Raw genomic sequence first — 26,537 nt, 5'->3', positions numbered from 1 at the left:
ATTTTATTAAATAAAATAAAATTAATTCATCAATAATTAAGTAATAATTTTAAATTAATTAAATAATATTTATATACTAATTTAAAATATAATAAATTAAAAACTAAAAATTTAAAAAGAAAAAACTTCGTAGATGTTGTGCCATCCGTTTTAATAAATTTTTAAAAACTATTTTATTATTTAAATAATAATATATAAATTAAATTAATAATAATTATTTTATTAAATAAAATAAAATTAATTTATAATTAATTAAATAATAATTTTAAAAAAATGAAATAATATTTATATATTAATTTAAAATATAATAAAATAAAAAACTAAAAACTTAAAAAAAAAACTTCATGGATGTTACCACATCCCTATCCGTTTTAATAAACTTTTAAAAGGTATTTTAATTATTATTTAAAATAATAATACATAAATTAAATTAATAATATTTATTTTATTAAATAAAATAAAATTAATTTATAAATAATTAAGTAATAATTTTAAAAAAATTAAATAATATTTATATATTAATTTAAAAACTTAAAAAAACTAAAAACTTAAAAAAAAAAATTAAACGGATGTGGAACATCCGTTAAAGAATTTTTTCTTCAACGGATGTCGACATCCGTTCAAGAAAAAAGGAGGAGGTGTAGGATATTTTAAAATATAAAGGATAGTTTTAGAATTTAAAAAAAATGTGGTAATACAGGGAGCAATGGGTGATGGTATAGGAAGTAATCCTCTCAAAAATATTATAATTTTACTTGAGAACATGATAACATGTAAGAAGGAAAGTCTGAAAGAGATTTTTTATTGAAAAATTTAAATAAATAACAATAATAATTTTATTAGTTATTAATATTTTATTTATTCATTACTAATTAATATTAATATTATTTAAGTATAATATTTTATATTTGACTATAAGAAGAAAAGCCAATCAAAAATAGTTTATAGCTTAGCATAAAAACTGGTTTATCTACTCAAATTCCGTCTTAAGATTTTTGAAGTTGCGTAGGATTTTATTAAGTCATTTCAAACGGAGTTTCTTACATATATGTATTGATTAAAATTAAATAATATTAATTAATTAATTTTATCATTAAAACAAATTATATAACTTTGTTTGCTTGTATAACTAACAGTACTTAAGAAAAAAAATATATGGTTTGAATAAAATAAATGAATAAAAAAAAGATTTTAAGTATTAACAACGACCGCAATACCCAATCGAGATTAACTGTGAGCATAAGTGGCGCGTAGGGATGGAAAGTCTTTGAGCTTAAATATGATTTTCCATTTCCCGAAATTTTATATATTTTATTTTATTTCTAAAACACTTTTAATACTATTTTAATTTCTCTAAATTTAAAATTTATTTTAATTTATAACATTTTTAACTCAATGTTACCATAGCTAATAAAACCATAATGATAGGTACAAAATGATGGACCTGGTACCAATTGGATGTTTTTGGAAGAATTTTTTTATTATTATTATTGTAGTAGTGGTTATTGAAGGAATTAAAAGGTCAAGTAGTAAAAATGACACGTTAAAGGCTAAAAAGAGGATTAAAGAGAAGGTTAAAATGAGAGAAAACTCAAGAGGCATGAAGATAAAGAAGGCTTTGGAACCAAAGGTTGAAGAGATCATATCTTTCAATAATTTAGTTGATCATACACTGAATCGTCCCCTCATCTAGAGGATAGTTATTGACATTGTCCAAGAAGATCACAAGTTATGCTCCAAACCATTTTAAAATATAAATCGAGATAATAAGCAACATTATTGCAATTTGCATTAGGTAACAAAGATGATACACATAAAGTTTTTCAAAAAACAATTCAACATTGGAAATACATGAATTTTGTTCTAACAAAAAAAAACAAGAAGAACAGAACATCACCCAAAACTAACAATTTATAATATGGTCAACAACTTTTTTTAAAGGATCTAAAAGATCTATATTAGAATTCTACTTGGTCAAGAACAACGTCAAATCCATCCTTGAAAGAACATTGAGCCATAGGTAAGAACATTTTTACATTTCATATTATTGAACATTATAAATTATAAAATGTGATACTAAGGTCGTCATGTATCCTAGTAAGTTATTTTGAAAACCTAAAATTGTTTGGGCTTATAATAAGAGATATATCACTTGAGTCAATAATTAAAAATTGTATAGTCTTACACTCTATGATGCTAAGGCTAAGGGGTCGTATGATGATAGGCCCAAAACCTATCATGATAAGTTAGTCATACATTTCTTTAATCTTACTTTCTAAAAAACTAAAGGTTAAAGGATCATGTGGTGATAGACTCAAATTGACTAGCCTAACATCGACCCAATGTTTTAGAAAAAAAATGTTTTGTTTGTCATTGACCAATAAATTAAAAGGTCAAGTAATAAAAGATAAGACATTAAAGGTTGAAAAAATTATTAAATACAACGTTAAAGAAGTAGAAAACTCATGAAATAAAATGATAAAAATAAATAAGAATTTAGAAACAAAGGTTGGACATGTCACATATTTGAATACACTAGTTAAATGAAATTTTTACCTAAGAAAAACTTTACATAAATCTTATTCAAATAAACATTTTTTATGTCATGTGTAACATCCCAAAATACAGTAACACCATATAGTAGAATTAATTACATATAATGATAAACAAATCAGTCTTAAACAAACGAAAGCAAGGGTTTAGGCTGCGCGGCCTTACAAGAAGTTAAATAAGAAAAACACGCTCGACGTAAACGTACCCGACCAACGGTTACAATGTACAGATACATACCGATCGACCAAATAATATAAAGGTCGATCCAAAATCAGTACAATGAAACATCTAATCTAAACAGCTAACCGAACGTCTACTGTTCGACCTTCACTTCCACATCTACAAGGGTTGCTTCCTCCAAATTTTCCTCTTCTAGTGTTTCCTCGAGCAACGCCTCACCATCTGCTCACATCCACACGGATGATCATTGCATAGACAGGACGGATGTACAGAGACGATCGACAACGCAAAAAAGATAACACAGGGTAAGCTTATTGAATTTAATTCAAGGAAAATCATTCATTACATAATACATCAAACATATCAAATATTTCACAACATATAATTAAGTCAATCCTTTAACTCAAATCAATTCCTGATACTAGACTGACCGTCCGGACTGTATGAATCTGTGTAGCTACAGGCGTCCTTGCACCCGAGTGATGTAGTAACTGTATTACACTCGACAGCTGCCACTCGAGGTTAGTCCGTTTCTTACGTCGCCCATGTTAACTTATGGACTAAGGACCTCCTGCCATTCCCACACATGAACTACTCTCCTCTACGTGAAGACGAGTGTCACGGAATATCAGGATGGACCAAGCCAGCATTAGCATGCCCACAGTCATACTTTACAAAATTCCATATTCAACCATGAGTCGTTCCTCCCTGGAACGCTCGTCCAAAATTCACAACCGTAGTTCACCTCATATAATGTTCATCATTTATAATCTTTCACTTTTATTTTCATTTTTGTCGTTCTGTCCAAGTACATAAAATCACGACCTCTTTATAACGAGAACGAATGTGAGGAATGAGACCGAAGAACTTGCCCCATTCCAAAATAAAGTAATACCGGCTTCAAGATAAATGGACGACCTATTTTACAAGGTGGCTCGACAAGGTCGGTCGACCCGGATGGACGACCTACATCAAGAAGGGTGCTCGACACAGATGGACAACCTGTATTACGAAGGTTGCTCGACACAGTCGGTCTGCACAATTGAATGATCTGTATTAACAAGGGTACTCGACACTGTCGGTCGACACAGATGAATGATCTGTATTCTCAAGAGTACTCGACACTGTCGGTCGACACAGATGGATGACCTATATTAAGAAGGGTGCTCGACACTGTCGGTCGACACAGATGAATGATCTGTATTCTCAAGGGTGCTCGACACTGTCGGTCAACACAGATGGATGACCTATATTAAGAAGGGTGCTCGACACTGTCGGTCGACACAGATGAATGATCTGTATTCTCAAGGGTGCTCGACACTGTCGATCAACACAGATGGATGACCTATATTAAGAAGGGTGCTCGACACTGTCGGTCGACACAGATGGATGATCTGTATTAACAAAGGTACTCGACACTGTCGGTCGACACAGATGGATGATCTGTATTAACAAAGATTTTTCCAGAAAAGAGTAAGAGCGCTTGGTGTAAGACCGAGCACTGCCCAATACGATTACTATGTGTAAGATCGACACTGCTCATTATGAGCTCTAAGTAAAAGACCTACATAGCTCATGCTCGACCAGAATCCTTCCCAAATGAAAGTATTCCAATTCAAAGAAGTTTACTGGAACATCAAACGGTCGAGAACCGTTTAATGTCGGACATACGTTATCATAAGGAAGTTGATATTCAAGTTTCATTTATGTTCACTGCTTCTAAGCATGTATATTTCATATTCACACGTATCACCCATATCATACATTTCAACCAACATATATCATATTCATTCAGTACAGCGACGTTCAATCATGCATATTCAACCAATATACCCCTCATACTTATGATCAGATACCAACAATCAAATAACACAGTTCATACTTCATGCGACACACGTAAGGTTCATACAGTACAAGACAACATACGAATTAAATTTAATAAGCTTCCCTTACCTAGATAGCAGTGTACTCCCGAAATGCAAGGTTTTGTTCGACCTCTAACAGCGTTCTACCCTCAGGTTTCGCTCAACAACTTTCACTTAATCTAAAGCACCAGAAATCCGAAACGACTCAGACCTATAACCCATGCATGCAACTGAATCTTAGTTTGCATGTACTACAGAACAAACGTTCAGATCAACGTCCAGAGTCGAGTGACTTACCGGTTACAGAACTAGGATCTGTTCGGTTCGGATTGAAGCTCACGGTGCCAGGAACGTTCTTACGGTTCTGAAACGTGATCGGAGAAGAAGGTGATGAGTTACAGTAGAGAGAAGGTGAAGGTTTCTAGAGAGAAGGTGAAGAAAATGAATAGTTGAGTTCTAGGGAAGAAGAAGAATGCGTGCAGGTGAGTGGGAGAGATTTTCAAAAACTCAATTTTGTTCAATCCACGTCAAACAGACGAACATTTCCCTCAGCCGACACCTGCACTCCCACTTCTCACTTCCTAAGCTTCTACGCGACACACGGCGCTAGTGCATGCAGTGCAAAGTGCGTTTTTAATTTCCCTGAACAGTGATGTGGCGTGTATTAATGGTGATGCGACAAGGATTTGCAGTACTGGTTTTTCTAGGGTCTCACATCATGTTATTTTAATATATATATATATATATATATATATATATATATATATATATATATATATATATATATTTATATATATTATCTATTAAGTATTACAGAACACATGCCTTCAACATATAATAAGATAAATATAAAATAGGACCCTCGTGATGTAGAAATATTAAAGGAAACCATTATGCCAAACTAGAAAACCTAACTTTCTAATACGGGTAAGAACTGACCATGAGACTAAAGACAAACTTGAGCATTCAAACATATTTTGTAAAGTAACCTATTTTTCCATTTGACTAACGCCAATAATCTACTTTTCCACAAAAAAAAAAAAACATTTTTTGACAAAGCTTTTTCATTTTATCAATGTGATTTTTATTAAACTCGTCATCCTTTCCTTCAAACCATTCTAAACAATTTAACACGTTTTTCTCCTCTTCTCATCCTTTTATATTATCCAAATCACAATGCCACGAAAAAATAATAATTGTACAGCTAATTTAAAAATAAAATTAGTTCAGATAGGCAATTATCTATATAGAAAATAAAATATCAATTACTCTATAATATAGAAATATCAAACTAATTTATGACCAAACTAATTTTGAATATATTTTTTCCCTGGACATGATTCATAGACAAAAAATTGTGTTTTTCAAGAAAAAGAAAAGTTTCCCAAACAAAATTTGTTTTCATAAACATGATTTTCGTAGTGTTACGAAACTAACAGCCACTAACTAAACACTATTCAATGGGCTTTTATGTATCTTCATTTCATAATAGACTTAAGTATATTTTAAAATAATAGACAGAAATAAAGAGGTAAAACTAAAGTTGTTGCATTATGGTGGAGTGAAGAGCTATAAGTTGGTTGGGTTGAAATTGTGCAAGTTTTGACACCGAATGAAGCAAACTATGATAAAATTGGACGGATACGAGTTAGTGGAAGTGGAAAGGGAATGGTAAGATCACAATACTAAAAAGTCAAGTGAAGAAGAGGTTTTGGTATAATTTATCTACAAAATCACTAAGGTAATGATATTTTGACATCCAGAATGTGACAAAGTCACTTCTGACCTTCAGGGTGGTCTACCTGTAAAATGAATAAAAAATAATAAATGACATGGATTATGAATTGAGATAGGTCTGAAAAACGCATTTCACTTTTGCATTTTAAAATTGCATTCAGAATTTGGGATTGAAAACCTTAGAGAGAGAAGCTCTCCACGTGAGCGAGAAGAGCTCGACGGAGTTTCCACTGTCACTTGCCAAAAGTTAACAGGATGACATTCCGCCGTCATACCGCCGATTGGAACGTTGAACCGCTTAATCCCTGGAGTTCGAGTGTCACCCTTTATCGGAAGGGCGCGCCGCCGTTTATCGATCAATGAAGCAGATTCTGACGTTGTTTCACCGTTTATTAAGGGTAGAATTCAAAACTGCTAACGCTACGATGACCGCGAGTCCAGTAGAAGGTTAAATACTCTCTTTTGCTATGTTTGGACGATTAGGGTTCCACCACACATTAAATTCCATTCTTCTGTGGTCACGGAATCCTAATAGCCCAAACATAGCAAAAGAGAGTATCTAACCTTCTACTAGACTCGCGATCGTTGCGACATTGGTGGTTTTGAATTCTTCCCTCAATAAACGGTGGATTAGCGGTGGAACAACACTGAAATCTGCTTCGTTGATCGATATACAGTGGCGCGTTTCCAATAAAGGATGAAAAGACACTCGAACTCCAGGGATTGAGCGGTACAGCCTTCCAATCGGCGGTGTGGTGGCGGAATGTCCTTCGACTAACGCTCTAGGATTTTCAATCTCAAATTCTGAATGCGATTTTGAAATGTAAAAGTAAAACACATCTTTCATACCCATCTCAATTCATAATTCACGTCATTTATTATTTTTTATTCATTTTATAAGTGGACGACCCAAAAAGTGACACGTGACGATGTAAAAAATTTATCACATTCTAAATGTCAAAGTATCGTTAGCTCCAGACAAAAACGCTTTATTACAAAAGTAAAGGGATGTTGAAGATTTTTAAACTTAGACTGATAAATGGTAATTACGGAGAAGCTTTTATAAAGAATTTCAGGAAATGGGAAAAGTGTAAGGAGAGAGGCATGGTCCTACATCTGCATTAATAATTTCTATCTGTCATCTTCCCATCAACTCACCCCCCCCCCTTCCGCGTTCACATTACTACAAACATCTGCAGTGCACTTGACAACAATGCTGCCATCTGAATGACGTCTGAATCATCGTATTCTACCATAGATTTAGATCACCAGAAAACAATTTGTAAAAGTTTTATTCAATTTAAAAAAGAAAAGATTAACTTTTATTATTCTACTTTTTACCAAACAGGATAGTTTCTTTGTAGACTTGCTCAATGTTTCAAGCGAAATTTCCCTACAACTTTTCTAAGAACTAACCAACCATATACATAATAATATAATCTGATATTCTAACCATTCAAGTCAAAGTCGGTATGCCCCTTCAATAAAATTTAATTTATTGAGTGTGCCTTCTTTCGGTAAGAAACCATTAATTTATTTCATTCATGTCCACGGATCCCTAATCAAACTCAGAATAACACGAATAAAAATATTAATATATTCAAATGGATGGCGACATCACTTAATTGATTAAAGGCTCTCTAATTTTCTGTTCATAAAGTTAGAAGGGTTTAGTTAGACAATGAAAATCCTCACTAGTTGCCAAAAAGCCAACACCAGTTACACCTGTTTTCAAAAGTGGATTTATCATCCAATCACATTTTCATCTCTACACCGCGTATTTCTGCCATTTTCTTAGTTTTCTTCATGAAATTAAAAGTGGACATAAAACAGAAAAAATATAAAAAAAATACTGTCAGTCTTTTAAATATTATCATTTGAGCTTACAAGACATTTTCTGTCTTATGTTTACGATAAAATATATATTAATGTTAAAATATTTTATTTTCTAATTTGACTTGGCTACACAAATCAATTTCATTTAGTCCTGTTATTCCTTGTGTAGATTTTTCTTTGTGAAGTAAAGAATGATTTTATTAATTGAAAATTTTCTACAATCTCACCTAAAAAAAAGTGTATTTATAGCTAATAGCTTACAAAAGGAAGAAAGGACTTGGTTTTGTTTGAACTGGGCCAAACGAACCAGTAACGAAAAATACCAAAAATTGACTTCCAATTGACGAGAACAAGTGGATGATGGTAAATAAGAAGAGATGGTTAAAGTACCGAGTTTCCCACAAGTTCTTGATCCTACCAAAAAAACAAAACTCACTGTTTACTTTTTCTGACCAGTTTAGACCGGGATGAGGAGGATTCAGCAATGTCTTGAGAAGAGTTTGGAATTTCAGAATGTTGCAAGGCTTGCTTCAAGGCTTCCACTATCTGACTCATGGATGGTCTATCTTCTGGATTCTTCTTTAAGCAGCTATCAGCCAACTTGGCTATTTTGCGAGCTGCTTGGGGAGAATACTGGTTCCTGAGACGAGGATCCATTATCACCACGAACCTGCTGGTGTCAGCAGGATACTGTTTCACCCAATCTAGAAGCTTTTGTTCTGCAGTGGGACGGTTTCTTTCCAATGATCTTCTTCCTGTGAGGATCTCATACAGCACTACACCAAAACTCCACATGTCGCTCTGAACTTTCAGATGACCCGTTTCAATGTACTCTGGTGCAGCATACCCCTGTGTCCCAACCACCTAATAACCAAAGAATACAAAAACATAAGGACAAATCATTGGTCATGAGTTCATAACTTTTGTTGTTGTAATGAAATAGACAGGACAAGGTACGGTGTGCGCGACGGCAATTTCGACTACAACATTATTCCTTTTGAAGGTGTCAATGACATAACAAATTGTGACTGCCATTACAAATTTAAAACCTTTGGTAGGAACATAGCAATTTTGCTAAAATCACATCTTAAGGGGTTGGCTAAGGTTAAATCACAAAGTCAGCTTTAGCAGTTGTGTGGATAATGAGTGTATGGATGTAAAGTGCCCATAATGTGGTGCCTTATGAAAGAGGCATTAACTGTCTGCAGTGAACTTACCGCAGTGGATACATGAGTCTGATCGCCTTGTGGTCCTTCTCTAGCAAGACCAAAATCTGAGAGCTTTGGATGGAAATCCGCATCCAATAGAACATTTGAAGATTTGAAGTCTCTGTAGATCACCTTCTCGACAAAAAAAAATGAAAAGATTACCTCCCAAGACAGGAATTCAGATATACAATCAAAGTTTATATTGGAAAATGCTACGGCATGCAACAAAGTCGAATGAAATGACAACTATATCGTCTCAACTCTTGGAAAGTACGAGACTTTTGAAGTACCTGAATTTCCAGTCCTTCATGGAGATAAGCTAATCCTTGGGCGGCACCAAGCATAATCTCCAATCTTGTTTTCCAAGGGAGAGGTGGTAAACTTTTATTGAAGAGGTGATCCTCCAAGCTCCCGTTGGGCATGAACTCGTACACCAGCAGCCGTTGGATTCCTCTTTCTCCGTCCATGGAGCAGTATCCCAAAAGCTTAACCAAATTTGGGTGATTAACAATGCCAAGAAATTGAACTTCAGCAAGCCATTCTTTATGACCCTTGGTAACAAAAAAATTACAACCATAAGAATGAAGGTACATTAGCAATGTAGAAAGCACATATTTTGATAATTCAGTGGCAAACAGTAATAAAAAGAAAAGAATTTTTGTGCTTCTGGATCATTTATGTCATAAGCAGAAATAATTATCCGACTTTCTACGACACCAACCAGACAACAATGCAGAGTTGCAAATATCTCATAACTATTTTTTTTTATATAGAAAATATTCTTGTACTAACTGGACAGAGCTGCAAAGAATTGTGCAGTATGAGTTTTGGATCCCAAAGCATAAAATATTTCCTTCATGAGATCACAGTATGACAGACGATTAAAACTATGACCCACGATCAAAAAAATAAAGTTGACAGCGGTCAAACAGTAAAAGTTAACTACTGCAATAAAAAGGGAGTAATAATGATCACGGAATCGAGTAATCTTTGACGAAAAGCAAAAGAATAAGAGAAATTGAGGAAGGAAAAAGAAGCATGTATACCTGGAAGCCACGCGTGTTGAGCCTTTTGATAGCTACTGGAAATGGATCACCCTGGCCATCGGAGGGTCTGATGGATCCTTTATACACACTCCCGAACCCCCCTTCTCCAAGCTTGAGCGTCCTATTGAAACCTTGGGTGGCATCTCTGAGCTCCTGAAAATTGAAAACTCTGAAGCTGTGCTCTTTCTCTCTGTACAAGTCCTTCACGCTCTTGGGCGACGATAGGGAGCCGGTGGAGTTCGCGGCGCGGTTCACGGCGGGGTTTTTCTTCTTATGCAATTCGGGGGCGGATTTACACTTGTCTTTGAAGAAGAAACACTTCATCTTCTCACCATCAAATCAAAGAGAAGGAAAAATGATGAGAAGAAGAGGAAGAGAGAATTAAGGTGATGGCCCAGATGAAAAAATGGGACCTTGATTATATATTGAGGCGGTGAATTGTGATAAGGAACGAAGAGAGATGAAAAGGGAAATAAAAGTTAGGTTCCGTGAAGTGAAAGAAATATACTGAATGGGAACGATGGAGAAGAAGCAGAGGTATGAAAGTTTAAGATATTCACGAGAGAAACAAACCCGCGTAGGGGAAGAGAGAGAGAGAGAGAGAAAGAGAGAGACAGGAGTGAAGCGGGTTTACGACGTTGTGTGGAAGAAAGACCAAAAGACCAACCAAGAAAGACATTTCAAAGGTTAAGGTGATTTGTTGTGTGTATGCGAGCTGGAATATGAACATGTAGTTTTCTTTTGCTTTGTCACAAAAATTTCATAGCTTCCTCTGTCACATCGTTCTCAATACAATTTTTTTTTCTTTTTAAGTTTTTTTTATATTATTTCTATACTAAATTTTAAAAATGCAACGATGTATTAAAAAAATTATATATTTTAAAAAAATTAAATTTATTAATTTATTTTAAAGTCTCAATATAACATCAACACCAAAAACTGAAGAAAGAATCCAATATTTCTGGTTTTTGTAACTCAATAAAATGTTAATCTGTCTTTTTCTTCATGCCCAATATTGCGGGTCACAACTTTTGAACCTTTTGACTACAACTCTCAAAATAAATTTGATGTAACTAAACAACAACAAAAAAAACATAAAATGAGATGGGCCAAGACAAAAACAATAGAATCTAAATTGAATTGTACTTTTAGTTCAGTCTGTTTAGTTCACAGTTTAAATGAAATTAGGTTGAGTTTATCATGAATTTGTTTGTGACTATAATTAATTTCAAATCATTATCTGTGTAAAATATTCAGACGGCTAATGTATTAAAAAAATATGTAGTAAGATTAAAACTTTCTACTTATTAAGATTATTTTTTCCTTGTCATGTTTTTTAAATTTGGCTACTCTCTCTCTTTAAAGTAAGCATGAGTTAGGCTCTGTTTGTGGTATGTGGAGATGGTGTGATTTTGAACGTCAAAGGTTGAATGGTGCACAAGTTTCAAAATGCGATGATGAGTGATAGCAATGAATTTGTGTTGTTGGCATCATCAACTTTCCATTTATACAAACAAAACCTAAGTGCAAGTATATTTGAGGCATAATACCCAATTTTGTTTTCACTTTGGTTCGGAAATCTCAAGTTAGTCCCTTTATAGAAAAGTGAGTTGAATGGATCCTTACTTGTAATTAATTGACTCTAATAAGTCCCTTCCGTTAAATAGAAAGAAACGGAGTTAGTGGACTGATGATGTGGCAGTTGTCTTTGGTGAGGTGTCATTTGCGTGCTTACGTGGTTCAGAAAGCTTCAGGTTCTCCTCTTCTCTCCGCGCCATTCCAACGGGATGAGACCCAGAGTCTCTTTCTTCTCCCTGCAGTTCGCTGGCCTCCCAACCAAAAATGGCCACCGCATTCCAACCGGCATCGATGCCATCTCCGACACCCACGGACGACCATCGTCGGACGCCGCTCCAGCCCCTCATCTCCGACACCCACGGACGACCATCGTCGGACGCCGCTCCAGCCCCTCCTTCTCGCGTGCGAGGGAGGACCTCGCTTTTCACGTACGCCCCAGATCTGCTCCGAATCCATCCTTGCCGCGCCTCGATTCAGCCACCGCGGACGGATCCCACGCCGCCGCACGTCACCAGGACCCAGATGGCTGCGACGCTTCTTCTCTCTCCGCTCGCGGCCCAGATTCACCGCTGCCCTCGCCGGAGCTTGCTTCTCCACCGACGCCACCACTCCCTTTTTTTCTTTCCCTCTTCTAAGAAGGGTTCTTTCATCTCCAGCATCACCACCGAACATTTTCCCCTCTCTTTTTACTCATTCATTTTTTTTCTGAACCACGTTGCTTAGGTTTTACTCGATTATTACATTCTTTAATTTATTTTAATTCTCTTTTGTGGTGATGATGGGGCTGGGAAGAATTGAGAGATGATGGGGGGTTGGAGGAATTGGTTGGAGAAGATGAAGAAGGTGGTGGTGATAAAATACCACCAAGAACAAGAGGCACTGCAACAGGGGAAGCATTTGGAGAAGGGTTGGTTGAAGCCATCACGACACAAATCTTCCCTCAAAAGCAAAATGTACTAGTTAAACACTTCCATCACCATTCCTCTGATACTTTCTCAAACCACCATCACTCCAAATTCCTATGCTTTCCAGAAACAAACTCGACACAGCACCCCAGATCAAGCATCAACAAAAAATTTCAATTTTCAGATCAACCCTTCTACAAGCAATGCTCGAATTTCTTCAGAGAAAAAAAAAACACAACCACCATGACCCAATCCCTTAAAAAAAAAACACTTAACTTTGGCAAAGAGCAAAAAGTCAATACCCACAAACAACTTTCAAGAAAGCTAATACTTTAGTGAGGTACAACTGCCACATCATCAAAGACAACTGCCACATCATCAGTCCACTAACTCCGTTTCCTTCTATTTAACGGAAGGGACTCATTAGAGTCAATTAATTATAAGTAAGGATCCATTCAACTCACTTTTTTATAAAGGGACTAACTTAGATTTCCGAACCAAAGTGGGGACAAAATTGGGTATTATGCCTATATTTGAAATGCCACATATACATTCAACCCTTGGAACTTTTATTTTTAATAGTAGTGTTGTGGATGCCATTAGAGACTTTAGCAGCTTAAATCAACTTCAACTATTTAATTTTTGAAAACAATATCTTTTATCGATGCCGTTGGAGAATCAATAATCAACCCTTTCTGCAGATTAATAGTAATATTATTTTATTTTATTTTATTTTCCTTTTCTTGATTTTACGGGAGAGAATATGTGTCTGTTATATGTTTTACGATTTTAAATAACTTGGATACTTTTTAGGGTAAATAATTTTCTTTTAATATATATTTTCTCACTGTAAATAGATTTAAAGATTAAATATAATTGATTTTAAATTACTAATGAACTAAATGACGTTATTTTACTAATTCATGTTATGCTTGACTTTTCAACTTTTTTTTGGTCTTCTTTCCATTTTTTATATTCCTAACCTCTTTTCGGATTTTGAATTAGGTCAAACTGAATTTTGGATCATCACTTTGGGAAAGCCAAATTTTAGAAGAAAAAAGAAAGAGAGGGTGTAGCCACCTTTAGTTTTTTTTTTAAAAAATCTTAAACATTCGTATAAAAGTGTTAATTATAAATAATTTATATTTTAAAATATTATGTTTAATCTTTGTGACATCCCAAATATATAGAAGATATATATGCAAAGACATCACCAATTTATAATATTAGAAAGCAGTTAAGAGATGTACTTAAAGTATTATAGGATTTCAGTCTTCCAGAATTTACTAAAAAATTAAAACTTCAAGCACTAGAGTATTCTAAAATATGTCCAAAATTTGAAACTTAAAACATAACAAGGTTCTTCAAAATGACATAAGAGAACTAAGAATTCCTAGTAAGTCTAAGCTCCAGCATCATTTTTATTTCTCTCCAATGTTGCCTCCAAAGAAACCTCATCTTCCTCTGCTCACATCCAAGTGGATGATCATTGCAAAAGAAAACACATACAACAAACACACAAACAAGCAAGGGTGAGCTAATTATATAAAAGCATGCATCATATCAAGCACATAACATACAAGAGTTAACTTAAATCAAAGCAGTTTAAGGCATACATCCTAGCATGTTATCTTCTAGACTTGACTCGTCCGGACTTTAGAATAATAGTCGAGCTATAGCGAGTCCTACACTCGTGGTGACTTATGAAACTTGGGTTCCCCACCCTGCCACACTCACGAGGTTAGCCTGTTCTGGGCCTTGAGGCATACTGGAAGCCCCCAAGACTAAGACCTCCTGCTATGATTAGCCATTGGAGTTTCAGAATACTGAGCTCCTACTTTCATTCTAAAACACTAAGGATCTCACCAAGAGATCCTACACAGATGGAACTTGATTTACAACTTGGATCAAACTTTCATCACTTTGTAATCATATACTTTTTGCCACAATCAACATATACACAATCTCAACAATATATATTACTCACCACTCACAAATTATAAAAATAACATCTCCAGAATTGAATCTAAGTTAATCAATACCAAGAACCAAACAGCTCCAACTAACCTATAACAGCTCATAAAATGCATCAATTTATACATACCTACAAGTAATATAATTATTGATTAACACTCACGTTTCAATATAAGAAACAACTATCCTTACTTTATTATATATATATATATATATATATATATATATATATATATATATATATGATACGTACAGTATCTTGTAAATATACATATTTATATTATATTATAAGCATATCAAACTCTCTTTTCATGCACCTGTTTTGCTACAATCAAGGCTACTCTGGATTCTAAATTAATCATAACTAACTGTCCACCCTATAAATCATAAAGTGCAAAATGGATATTGGAGTTATTGTTTGGAAATTGTTTGGAAATACTAACGCACCATTAAACTAATATATATATATATATATATATATATATATATATATATATATAATACCTATTTTATCTTATAAATATATATATTTACATTATATTATTATTATTATTATATATATATATATATATATATATATATATATATATATATATGATACGTACGTTATAAATATATATTTTTATATTATATTAAACTAATATATATTATATAAAATATATATATATATATTTATATATTTATATATGGATCCTTACTTTAAATTCCAAACACACAGTGACTGATTTCCTAAAATTATAATTGACTAGAAATTAACACATAATAACTTTATGCATCTACAATCAACTTGTTTTATTTTATTTTCATCCTAGTAGAGATCTTTCTTTATCCCAATTGGTCACCGGAGAGGACCCAGATGTCTGAACGCATCAAACTCACCTTCGACGCCAGCACATATGACTAGTCACAACTGACTGGACCATCTATGATCAGGGATGTGTCAACTCAAGTTTTTAAGGTTCCTCTATCCTACCAACAAAGAAAGGCTCTCAACAATTAACAATTAATTTATTTAAATTATTTATCCTGTTCTCTTATGCTCTAAATCTGAAATGTCTAATTTTAATATTTTCACTTCCTCTCACAGCAACCTCACATACCCATATACATGCTATTACAGAACCCTTACTCCAGACCTTCCAACAAGATCAATTTCAGCCAACAAACTCATTCAAAATAGATTAAATTGATCACATCACAACATGCACAATTTCACAGTTTCAGTTATAACACCCAATACAATAAAAGTCATAAAACAGTTTCACAAGAGCACACCAGTTCAACATTTCAACATTCATATGCATATATTTTTATAAAATAAATTCATACAAAAATAATTAGCTCCCCTTACCTGGAAAGCTTAACAGTACCACTCCTAGGAACGCTCTAGCAGTACCTCCTCACAGAGGCGAGTTTAACAGCACCTATAAGCCACCAAAAATTGGTGCAGAGCACATTTCTTAGAGTTGGAAAGGACAGAGAAACTAAAGGAAAAGCTACCAATAACAGGAAACCAGCAAGTTGCATGACTTAGGTTCAAGAACGGTGAAGAAAAGGAAAAAAAAACACTTACCGGTCGGAATGGAAAAACGTTCGGTTCAAACTGAAGCCCTTAGTGCAACGAACGCCGAAACACCTTCAAATCAAAATTTGATCGGTTAAGTGAAGAGAAAATCTAGAAAGAAGGCAGAGAAAATTTTAGGACAAGGATTTTAGAGAGAGAAAGAAAGCTGGCAAAATGAAAGTCATGGGTCCTTAGCTTATGAACTGACTGCCTCAACATAAGGTCTAATAGCCTTATTATTTTCAGGCTCTTACAATTTTATATATTAATTTAAAAAAGTATTTCACAAGAGTATAATTAAATAATAAAAAAATATTGGTTAAAAATTTTCTTCAATTTTCAAGATAACAAAAGTTACACGAAAAATTAATGTAGGCAAACACAATAAGAATAAATGCATTGTTCCTTAGAAGTTTTGCATACCCAAAAAGATTTATGCTAGAAAAATCGATATGACATATGCCCTAAATGTGTACAGTCTTTTTAGCAGATGTTATATTACTTGTTTAATATATCGGCGGCCAAAAAGAAAGGGACTTCGATGGAAAATACCTTCTTACGATCTAAAATTTCTCTATGCTTTCAAAATTACGGGATATGTTTTATTTCAACTACTTTTTAGTAAATAAAGTTTTTTCTTAATTAAAAAATAATATAAATAGTATTTTTATAATAAATTAAACCAAACCCTCATTAAAACTATAAAATAAGTTATATAATAGAAAAATAGTTATTTATAAAAAATTGAGCATAATTATTTATTTAATAAAAAAATCATTAGTATTGTCGGTCGATTAAAATAATATTTACATTAAAAAAATATTTTTGTTAAATAAAGTTTATGCTAAGAACAAATTTAACAACTGCTAATGATTTTATTTTTGTGTATAGCACTTTTTTTATGAAAAAAGTGTTAAACGGGCTCTTTTTGTTATAATTATTATTATTTGAATTTAACTTTTTAAAGTAAATAAGAAATTCCAATAGTGAATGGGAATCAATAATTCATATTCTAATTTATTTATGACCCATGCAATATCAATTGTTGATTTCTGATCAATTAACTCTAAGGTGAATTGGTCAACTTAGAGGGTTGGGATTATTTTCATATAGAGATTAGTTTTTTAAAAAAATAAAAGAAAATTAAACACTCGTAATTTTATTATGTATAAAAAGTAAAAGACTGATTAACTCTTTCCATTTTTCGTCGTATAGCACCGATCCCTACCAAAACAGTAAGATCGTACCAGTTCATGCTTATTGGCAGCTTAATACCCCAACTAGCCCAATCATGACAGGAGTAGTTGGCACATGAATAGACGGTCATGACACAGTGAATTAGTCACCTAGAAAAAAGTTCTTCAACTCATGACCCCAATTGGACCACAGTCCCTAGTCCCTACAAATCCTCAGTCAACGTCAAAATCACCATCTTATCAAAAGTCAAGCTACCAGCCACTAGAAGACAGGAACCACGTAAAATAATAATTTTGCAACCAAATAGGTTGTCTTACTTTCTGCAATCAAAAAAAATAATCCCCATAACCTTGATGGGCTCATCATGGATCAATGGGATGTCAACCATGCGTGACAGAGCAATGTGGACATCGATTAAAACAAAACAAGGGACTTGCAAGATTTAAACATGATAAATCAGTGCTTATATTATAAATTGATAATACTAGGTAGGTTTTTTAGAAGTGAAAGTATACAGTAAATAGCACCGTACATTACACGATTGACAGAAAGACAACCAACAAAGAATCTCGAGGGCCCATTTGTTTGGCTTTCCCTATGATTCGATAGACAGAACCTGTATAGTAGTAAAAATGGTTCGGTTCAAGAAAAAGTCCAGCGTGCATTCCTAGACCCACGTTCTATTATGCATCAGGCCAACCAACCCCTCTTCTAATATTATGTAATAACAAACTCAATTAATGGCAACTGTGTTTCTGGTAATAACTTCATCCGATGTCATCACCATCAAACCAAAGAGCGTCAAATCAATTTGGTCAGGTCATAAACATGATCATTTTAGTGTCCTCAACGCATTTGTCATAAGCTTATCAGTCATCATCATGTTCATTTTAACTCTTCAACTGTGACTCCAAAGCAGTCTTCGGTTCTGAACTGGAGGAGCCAGTCCTGGAATGTCGCGAATGTCCTCCTTGTTCTCCGGGTGCACAAGCTGAAATTTTAAAAGAATTCATAATAATTTGAGCACTGTCAGAAGATTTAATCAATAAAAATGAGCTGCTCGGCAATAAATATCGAAGGTGGCTTCTGGAATGAAACTTTTCACCAAAAAGAAAAATGGCATTCCAAATGGTCACGTTCGTAACTATATTTAAATTTTAGAACTTCTTTCACCAGCTTTAACTGCCCTGGACTCAATCAAGGATACTTTTGTTTTAAATCCAATGCCACCGGCATTTTGGAGGATGAATTGAAGTGTATGGGGACTAGTTTTTTTGGCACCGTAATGGTGAAAACAATCTCTTTCAAACATACTGCAAATAAATTTTGGAAATGTTTTTTATGATAATTGTCACATGGCTGCATCGATCAATAACAAAAAAAAATGAACCATAGCATATCACATATAAATGCATAAACTAATGAAGGCCATCAAATTCTGTATCCAGTGAAGGACTTGGAAACGGAAGTTCTTTTTCATGGTTAATCGATGAATAAATATAATATGCTTCCGTAAGCAACACATATATCCTTACACATTGTCAAGCAATTTTTACCGTTAACTAGAAAAAAGAATTCCCGACCCAATAACTTCACCTAGAAATACAATAAAAGAGGATAACGGTTCTGAATTAAACCTTTGGTTAAAAATTCATATTCTCAACCTTTACTATAATGATAGCAATTACTCCAATGACAATAAGGAGAAGTAGCACCATAATACACTTGTCAGTAGCAACCAATTATAAAAGCACCTATACGTTAGATGAATGATTCATATATATATATATATATATATATATATATATATATATATATATATATATATATATATATATATAGTAACTACATTGCAATGAAATGATGTGAATTCTGTAGAAACTGACCCGCCTACCGATTTCCTTGACCAATTCGATTGCTTTCTTTAAAGAGAAATGGATCGAATCCAGCTCATTGACAACTCTGCTCATTTGTTCCGTCTATACATAGAAGAGTGTAGACTTAAACCCATGTCGAATTCAAGTATTTTTTTCTTCGTTAGTTTTGGGGTATGGGACTACGCATAAGATTCATACCTGAGCCTTAAGAGCTGCTGCAATCTCTGTACCAACATTTATTGTTTCTTGAACGACCTAACATCAATCAACTTCCTATCAGCAAACTTCCCCTTTTATCCACAAGAGGAAAGCAGAAATTATATGTAAAGAATATTCAAATTAAACATCAAGAATTTTTCATTCCACAACTTTCTCATCCCTTCAAACTTCGAGTGGATAGAGAGTTTAATGGTGGCCTTTCAGGTTAGTTACACATAAAATGCAAGTCTTTTCCACATAAAGTTCAACAATGCATAAGTTCTCTAATTGCTACGCTGGTCTAAATGAGTATACTATGTCATACAAAAACCGTACAATTATCTTAAAGACAAAAAGGATATGCTTCGTTTGAACAAGGGGTAAGGTTTGTCGTCCTACAACAGAAGGGGTCTTGGATGGAAACTCATTTATGATATCAAACAACCAGCAATGCTTAAACCTGGTTGGAAAATGTTAGTTGTCAACTGAATGGGAAAAATCATTCAAGCAAGGGTTATGAGAAGAGTTAAGCCTTCTAGCTCCTTCCTTCTATTCCGGCAGGGATAAAATACAATATTGAGGAAGTTCTTAATCACATTACAAGAAGCCAGTTAGGAGATGGGAAGAACAACAACTTTTGGGTAGATACGAGGCCTATTGTAGAAACTCTAAATATTTCCTGACAACTTCATTCTTTGAAAGCTTCTGTTGCAGATTTTATTCAGAATCATAAATGAAATATCCCTGGAATTTTGGTACAAAAACCATTCTGATCTGGTTGCTGTGAGGTCAGTAGAATTTCTATTCCTTTTTGTGACAGCCAAGATTGTATGACATGGGAAAATACAACTGATGGCATGCATTCAATGAAACAAGGATAAAAGCACATAAAAAGGGTATGGACAGATCATGGCTAAAACAAAATAACATCTGGAACAAGGCAATCTCTCCTTCTAAATCATTCACAGTCATAGTTGTCGGCATGAGGAAACAGCTGGTCATATCTTTCTTCACTGCCCTTTTTCCAGGTTGTGGTATTGACTTTACCCATTTTATCAGAATTCCCATTGATCACACTTCTCTTGGAATCTACATGGTCTGTTATAAAAAGACGGAGAGATCAGCCGAGGACCATTATCTAAGCTGTGGTAGTTGGTATTATTAATGAAATAGGGTTCAGCAGAAATAAATTGAGGTTTGACAATGGTAGGATAGATTATCATTACCTGAAGAAGAGAATTTCTGCAAATGCTAATCTTGCAGGTAGTTCTTGTGCTGGTATTGTGAATAACAATATTAAATTGATATAATAAAAGCCTTTGTTGTATCTGGACATCCTTATCAAGATTATTCAAGTCGGGTGGGTAATGTAACACTGGTGTGGTATGTAGAGGCTTCCCTGAACCAGCTGCTTGTGTTGGAATTTTCAGAAATAATTTGACTACTGTGCTTTGGGATGCTTTGCTGCTCCACTTGGCGTTAAGGATGCCTTTACATTGAAATTGAGTGCGATTTGTCAGAACGATGCAGCAGGATGATTAACGTGTTTGGACAAAAAAACAAAATGACAGTATGAATTGATTTCTTATGTTTTAAAATAATTTTTTTTCTCTCTTTTTAAACTTACCTAACAGATAATATCAACAACAATAAAGGGGATAAGGAAAAGAAAAAATTGCACAAATAATTTTATACTGGTTCAAATCAAAGTATCCTACATCCAGTTGCTAGTCCCAAACAGAGATTATCTATCCACTATCACAAAATCAATAAACTCTTTATAGTCACAAAGAAAAACAAGTTTAAGGGTTTAGAAACACCTCTCATGTTACCTTAGGAGATGAAACTCACTTTCCCTCAAGACCACAAGGGATGAACACCTCCTCTGAATGCCTGATAAACACTTCCTTTGAATCTTCACAAAGGATGACAGACTTCACTCAACAACTACAGCAACACTCAATCACACTCCAATGAAAGTTCTCGCTTTTGCCAACACCAAGTTCTCAAAGCTAAAACACAACATAACCCCTAGGTCACACCTTTTCAGTTTAAAACAAAAACAGTTGTGTTAGAATGAAAGTCTAAAACATCTTTATAAAGACCTCACTCGAGGACACCTCCAAAAATCCATTGTCAGCTTTTTCTCGCGTAATAATCGATTATCTACTTATGGTAATTGATTATGTATTTAATGAATGCACAACTGCCAAAAACATGCTAAAAAACTCCAATGGCTAGTTGTAATAATCGATTATGGTAAGTCAATCGATTTGGTAATCGATGATTCCACAGCCAAAATGAGTTTTTAGCAATCTTTAAAAACTTCTATCTATGTGATAATCGATTATCTTAAGCAGTTAATCAATTATTGAAGAGCTTTTTGATTCCAAAACAAATTTTAAAGCATAATTTACATGGAATCAACAACATATAAAGCCCTACACATAAAACTACTCATTACAAAAGTTTTAACACATAAAACAATACTTCATGAAAGTCTTCTTGCAAAGTGAGCACTTGAGACTTTATTTGAGCATCATCAAAACTTCTATGCTTCATGATTTTACTAACAATCTCCCCTTTTTTTATGATGATCAAAACTTCTTTAATTTAAAGTTTTTTGTAACCTATACTCATAATTTGTAACTCATACACAACTCAAAGAAGAGAGAGCATTAGTAGATAAGAGATAAATGTATTAAAGCCTTTAACTATATTTCTCCTCTTTTTGATTATTACTCCCCCTGAATATAAGCCATAAACAAATAAATAAGGCAAATAAATAATAAGGCAAGTTTTTATTAATTTAAAAACAAGAGGAATAACACAGAACAATGCAAACTAATACAAAGGAGATCTAGAATTCATCACTACTTTGGTCATCTACAGGATTTATGTAGTCTTCTAAAACCTGGACCTAAAGTCTATATTCCTAATAAGGGTGCAAATTTCTTTATGCCTAGAGGCCTGAAGAGTGGATATTTCAGATAGTTGCCTAGAGATACTCTCTAAAGAATAAGAGAAACTAGCAGGACCAAGAACAGAAGGTCTAGCTATGTCTGGGGCGTCTGCCATTTGTTGGTCTTCGTCTCCAAAACCTTCATTTGGCCCTTCAGAGAGTTCAATTCGTTTATGGTCTATATTTGTGGCATGCCTGCATTGCAGCATAGCACACACTAGAATTGGTCATCGATATCAAGGAATACATCCACTAGTCAGAATATAATGACTTTCGAAGTTGCAGGAGCAATAAAAAACTAGGTCTGCCTAACGGGATAAATGAATAGCTTATACTTTGTTTTAACTTCTTTTTTAAAGCAACATATGAATTTAACTCTTTGAACTGCAACAAAAGTAGAAGATGCTTGTAAGTAACATTTGTTATGGAAACCAATAAACCTAAAATGCAAAAACATATCAATTAAAATATCATCGGGAAAAATATCCAGAAGCATCTGACCATTGACTGGATCCTAAAGTCTATATTCCTAATAAGGGAGCAAACTTCTTTATGCCTAGAGGCCTGAAGAGTGGACATTTCAGATAGTTGCCTAAAGATACTCTCTAAAGAATAAGAGGAACTAGCAGGAGCAGGAGCAGAAGGTTTAGCTATGTCTGGGGCGTCTGCCATTTGTTGGTCTTCGTCTCCAAAACCTTCATTTGGCCCTTCAAAGAGTTCAATTCGTTTATGGTCTATATTTGTGGCATGCCTGCATTGCAACATAGCACACACTAGAATTGGTCATCGATATCAAGAAATACATCCACTAGTCAGAATATAATGACTTTCGAAGTTGCAGAAGCAATAAAAAACTAGGTCTGCCTAACGGGATAAATGGATAGCTTATACTTTGTTTTAACTTACTTCTTTTTTAAAGCAACATATGAATTTAACTCTTTGAACTGCAACAAAAGTAGAAGATGCTTGTAAGTAACATTTGTTATGATAACCAATAAACCTAAAATGCGAAAACATGTCGATTAAAATATCAACGGGAAAAATATCCAGAAGCATCTGACCATTGACTGCTTTTTCTCATTCAACATTTTGTTGGTTTCTCTGTCGAAGTTATTCTCCAAAGCTTTGACTTCCTTATCGAACTCCTTGGTAAGCCTGCAAAATGAGATCCAACCATAAACACACTAGACGAAGCAGCCACGGCAAAATCTCAAATCCAAGGTGTGCTCCAATGCCAAACGATTATCAGGAAAATCACACGATCAGACTTTGGAACACAAATTAAAACCTCACACGGTATGTACAGGTTTCTGGTCATGAATTTTCAGTATTACAGATGTGAAAATTGTGACAGATTATACAGGCTCTCTTGCACAAAGCTCTCATCAATGTGAGACAAATGCAATTCGAATTCGCGAAGTGTAAACGACATAATCGAAACTCTATAACAAATTATTCGTATGTGGAATGTGAAAAATACCGTTTACATTCTCGCATTTTCTCCGTGAGCTCTTCCAACTACCTGCTCTGTCTATTCGAATCCTTAATCTTCTTCAACTTCTGAAATACATTTCTGCAACAGCAACAACAAGACCAACGTATGAGAAAACAATGTAAGAACGGAACACGAAAGGAAGCAAGGAGGTTGAGGTTCTGACGATAGAACGCGGAAATTATCGGCGATGTGCCCCTCGATCTCGGTCAGGTCCTCGCTGATCGCCGACAATTGATCCATCTCGCAGGGAGATCTGAGGCAGAGAGGGCTGTTTGGATGAGGCCTTTAGGAGTGAGAGGAAACGAGGAATGCGGGTCAGATTTCGCGTTGCTCCCAAACAGCGCGCTGTGCGGTTGGGGCGGGATCTTCAGTGTCTGTTCATTCTCTTTGAGAAGGAACAAACAAAAATTATTGGGGTTTTCTTCCCTCCTCTCCCTCGTGCTTTGTTTATTTTTATTTTTATTTTATTTTGTTTACTTCAGTGTTATGAGTTATTTTTTCTAATATTTACTCTTATATTTTTAATTTAAACGTTAAGTTAAATTTAAATCGCTACTACTAGGTTTAGTATTTCATGATGGTGGGTAATTATTTCGTGGTGTATGAAGTGTGCTGTATTTCCAAATCAACATTTTCTATTTTCTTTAACAGGTCAAGAAACTAACATATACTATTCTTAAAACAGTTCATATTAAATTATTTTACAAACTAAAAGTATCATTATAAGTAATATTTGTTAATATGCACTCAATTAAGAAGTTTTAATTTGACTTTGTTCTAAAAGATTTTAGACAAAATTTAACAAATTGAAAGTGAAAACATTTATTATTTAACTAAAAAGGAGTAAATATGGAAAAAGAAAAAAAAAGTGAAACTATCTATTGAAGATCATAATACTCAATGTTTTTAACGTATTCTTACCATGACTCTTGACAGAGAAACTATATTTGTTAATTCTTTAAATAAAACAAACTCGTTTACTTATGTGATTTTTAATGTGTTTGTTAATTATAAAATATCTAAAATTACAGTAACATAATGATTCTAAAAAAAATAAAAATGTAACATCTCATTTAATATTATAAAATTATTAAATAAAATATTAAAATTTTTATAATATATAACACATATATTAAAAAATATATAATATTAATATAGTTATATGTCTTAATAATTATAAAAACATAATATATGTATACATCAAATGAATATTATAAAAGCTTTTTTTAATGAAGGAATTTTTATATAACAAATTAGATAAAAGTACACAACTATTTCACTGCATCATCTTTGATTGAACATGATGGTGGACTTTGGACTATTAAAAAAATTTCTCTACAAGCTATTAGTTTTTATCCATCGTAACCTCCTTCATCTATCTATAAATATATGCATTTTACTTTTTTTTAAATACAACAATATTTAATCTCTCTCACTTTCTCTCTTTGTTATTTTTGACATATTAAATAAATTCAAAATTTTTTATCATATTTTAAGGACTTGCTGAAACATTTTTAAAGAAAATAAACTCACACTCATAAATTTTGTTTATGTTTTTGTCATAAGTAATTATTAAATTCCTATTTTGCACTCTTGAACATACCTACTAATCTTCTCTCTGCTATTCTTGACACTCATGTTTTGTCTTATCACTAATCACCACTTTGTCTAGACATGTTAAATCTGATTGGGTTTAAACTTTCAACTACTCCAAAAGGACATTAATATAGCTTTTGTTCATCGCTACATTGATTAAGAACAAGGGTTTTCTCTTATTCCAAATTTTATAATACAAGTGTCATACAACATAATTGGTGGTTGCTATTCAAAAAATGAATTTTTATATTGCAATAAATAAATGTGATTATTGAAAAACATGAAGGAAAATTGTACTTATATCTTATTTTTTTATTTTCGTTAATTTCTTTTTGAGTATATTGTTTTATTAATTTCATTTATCCATTATTACAGATTTTATTATTTTGTAATTGAAAGTTGTTGTTGGTTAGTTTATTAAATTATAAAATTAGTTTTAAACTATTATGTTTAAAGACAATTATTTTAAGTATATTATATATTTTTTAAAATGTACATGCACTAGGACAAAAACAGCGTATAACGTTCAACCACTGAATACCAACGTTAAAGATCGATGACATTTTTCTAAATAAATACAATTATTAAACGTCGTTTAGAATGGTAATTCGACGTAAAAGGACGTCAAAAGGTTAGTGAATTCAATAAAAATTTGAGCGGGAGATTGAAAATTCATTCACTTTATCTTAGCGCGCGGATCCTCTTTTTTTCTCAAACTTTTCTCGAATGAAGTTTGACGACCATCACATGTAATCTTTCTTTTATT

At 33.5% G+C, this 26,537-nt stretch overlaps 1 protein-coding gene and 1 non-coding gene across 2 annotated transcripts; both read right to left on the bottom strand.

Annotated features, from left to right (window-relative positions):
* Positions 1-8,341: 8,341 nt before the first annotated feature.
* On the bottom strand, positions 8,342-11,152 carry LOC108323798 (probable serine/threonine-protein kinase PBL19). Its single transcript, XM_017556549.2, has 4 exons — positions 10,426-11,152; positions 9,670-9,930; positions 9,389-9,511; positions 8,342-9,035 (listed from the first exon to the last, which is right to left on the bottom strand). Exons 1-4 carry the CDS (start codon positions 10,747-10,749, stop codon positions 8,604-8,606), a joined length of 1,140 nt encoding a protein of 379 aa, XP_017412038.1. The 5' UTR covers positions 10,750-11,152; the 3' UTR covers positions 8,342-8,603.
* Positions 11,153-18,091: 6,939 nt separating this feature from the next.
* On the bottom strand, positions 18,092-24,633 carry LOC108320377 (uncharacterized). Its single transcript, XR_008244992.1, has 9 exons — positions 24,339-24,633; positions 24,161-24,253; positions 23,742-23,835; positions 23,587-23,624; positions 21,551-23,431; positions 20,945-21,207; positions 19,719-20,816; positions 19,530-19,622; positions 18,092-18,634 (listed from the first exon to the last, which is right to left on the bottom strand). It is a non-coding gene; the product is annotated as an uncharacterized LOC108320377 (transcript).
* Positions 24,634-26,537: the final 1,904 nt, after the last annotated feature.

Source organism: Vigna angularis, chromosome 1, assembly GCF_016808095.1.
Source record: "Vigna angularis cultivar LongXiaoDou No.4 chromosome 1, ASM1680809v1, whole genome shotgun sequence".
Classification (NCBI taxonomy): Eukaryota; Viridiplantae; Streptophyta; class Magnoliopsida; order Fabales; family Fabaceae; genus Vigna; species Vigna angularis.
Note: the sequence above shows the minus strand (reverse complement) of the source record. Positions and strands in the feature narration are given on the sequence as shown.

Coding starts and splice junctions, on each gene's coding strand:
- LOC108323798 (XM_017556549.2), bottom strand. CDS start 10,749: ATGAAGTGTTTCTTCTTCAAAGACAAGTGTAAATCCGCCCCCGAATTG. Junction 9,931..10,425: donor TCAACACGCGTGGCTTCCAG/GTATACATGCTT, acceptor TTTGTTACCAAG/GGTCATAAAGAATGGCTTGC. Junction 9,036..9,388: donor AGACTCATGTATCCACTGCG/GTAAGTTCACTG, acceptor TTTGGTTATTAG/GTGGTTGGGACACAGGGGTA.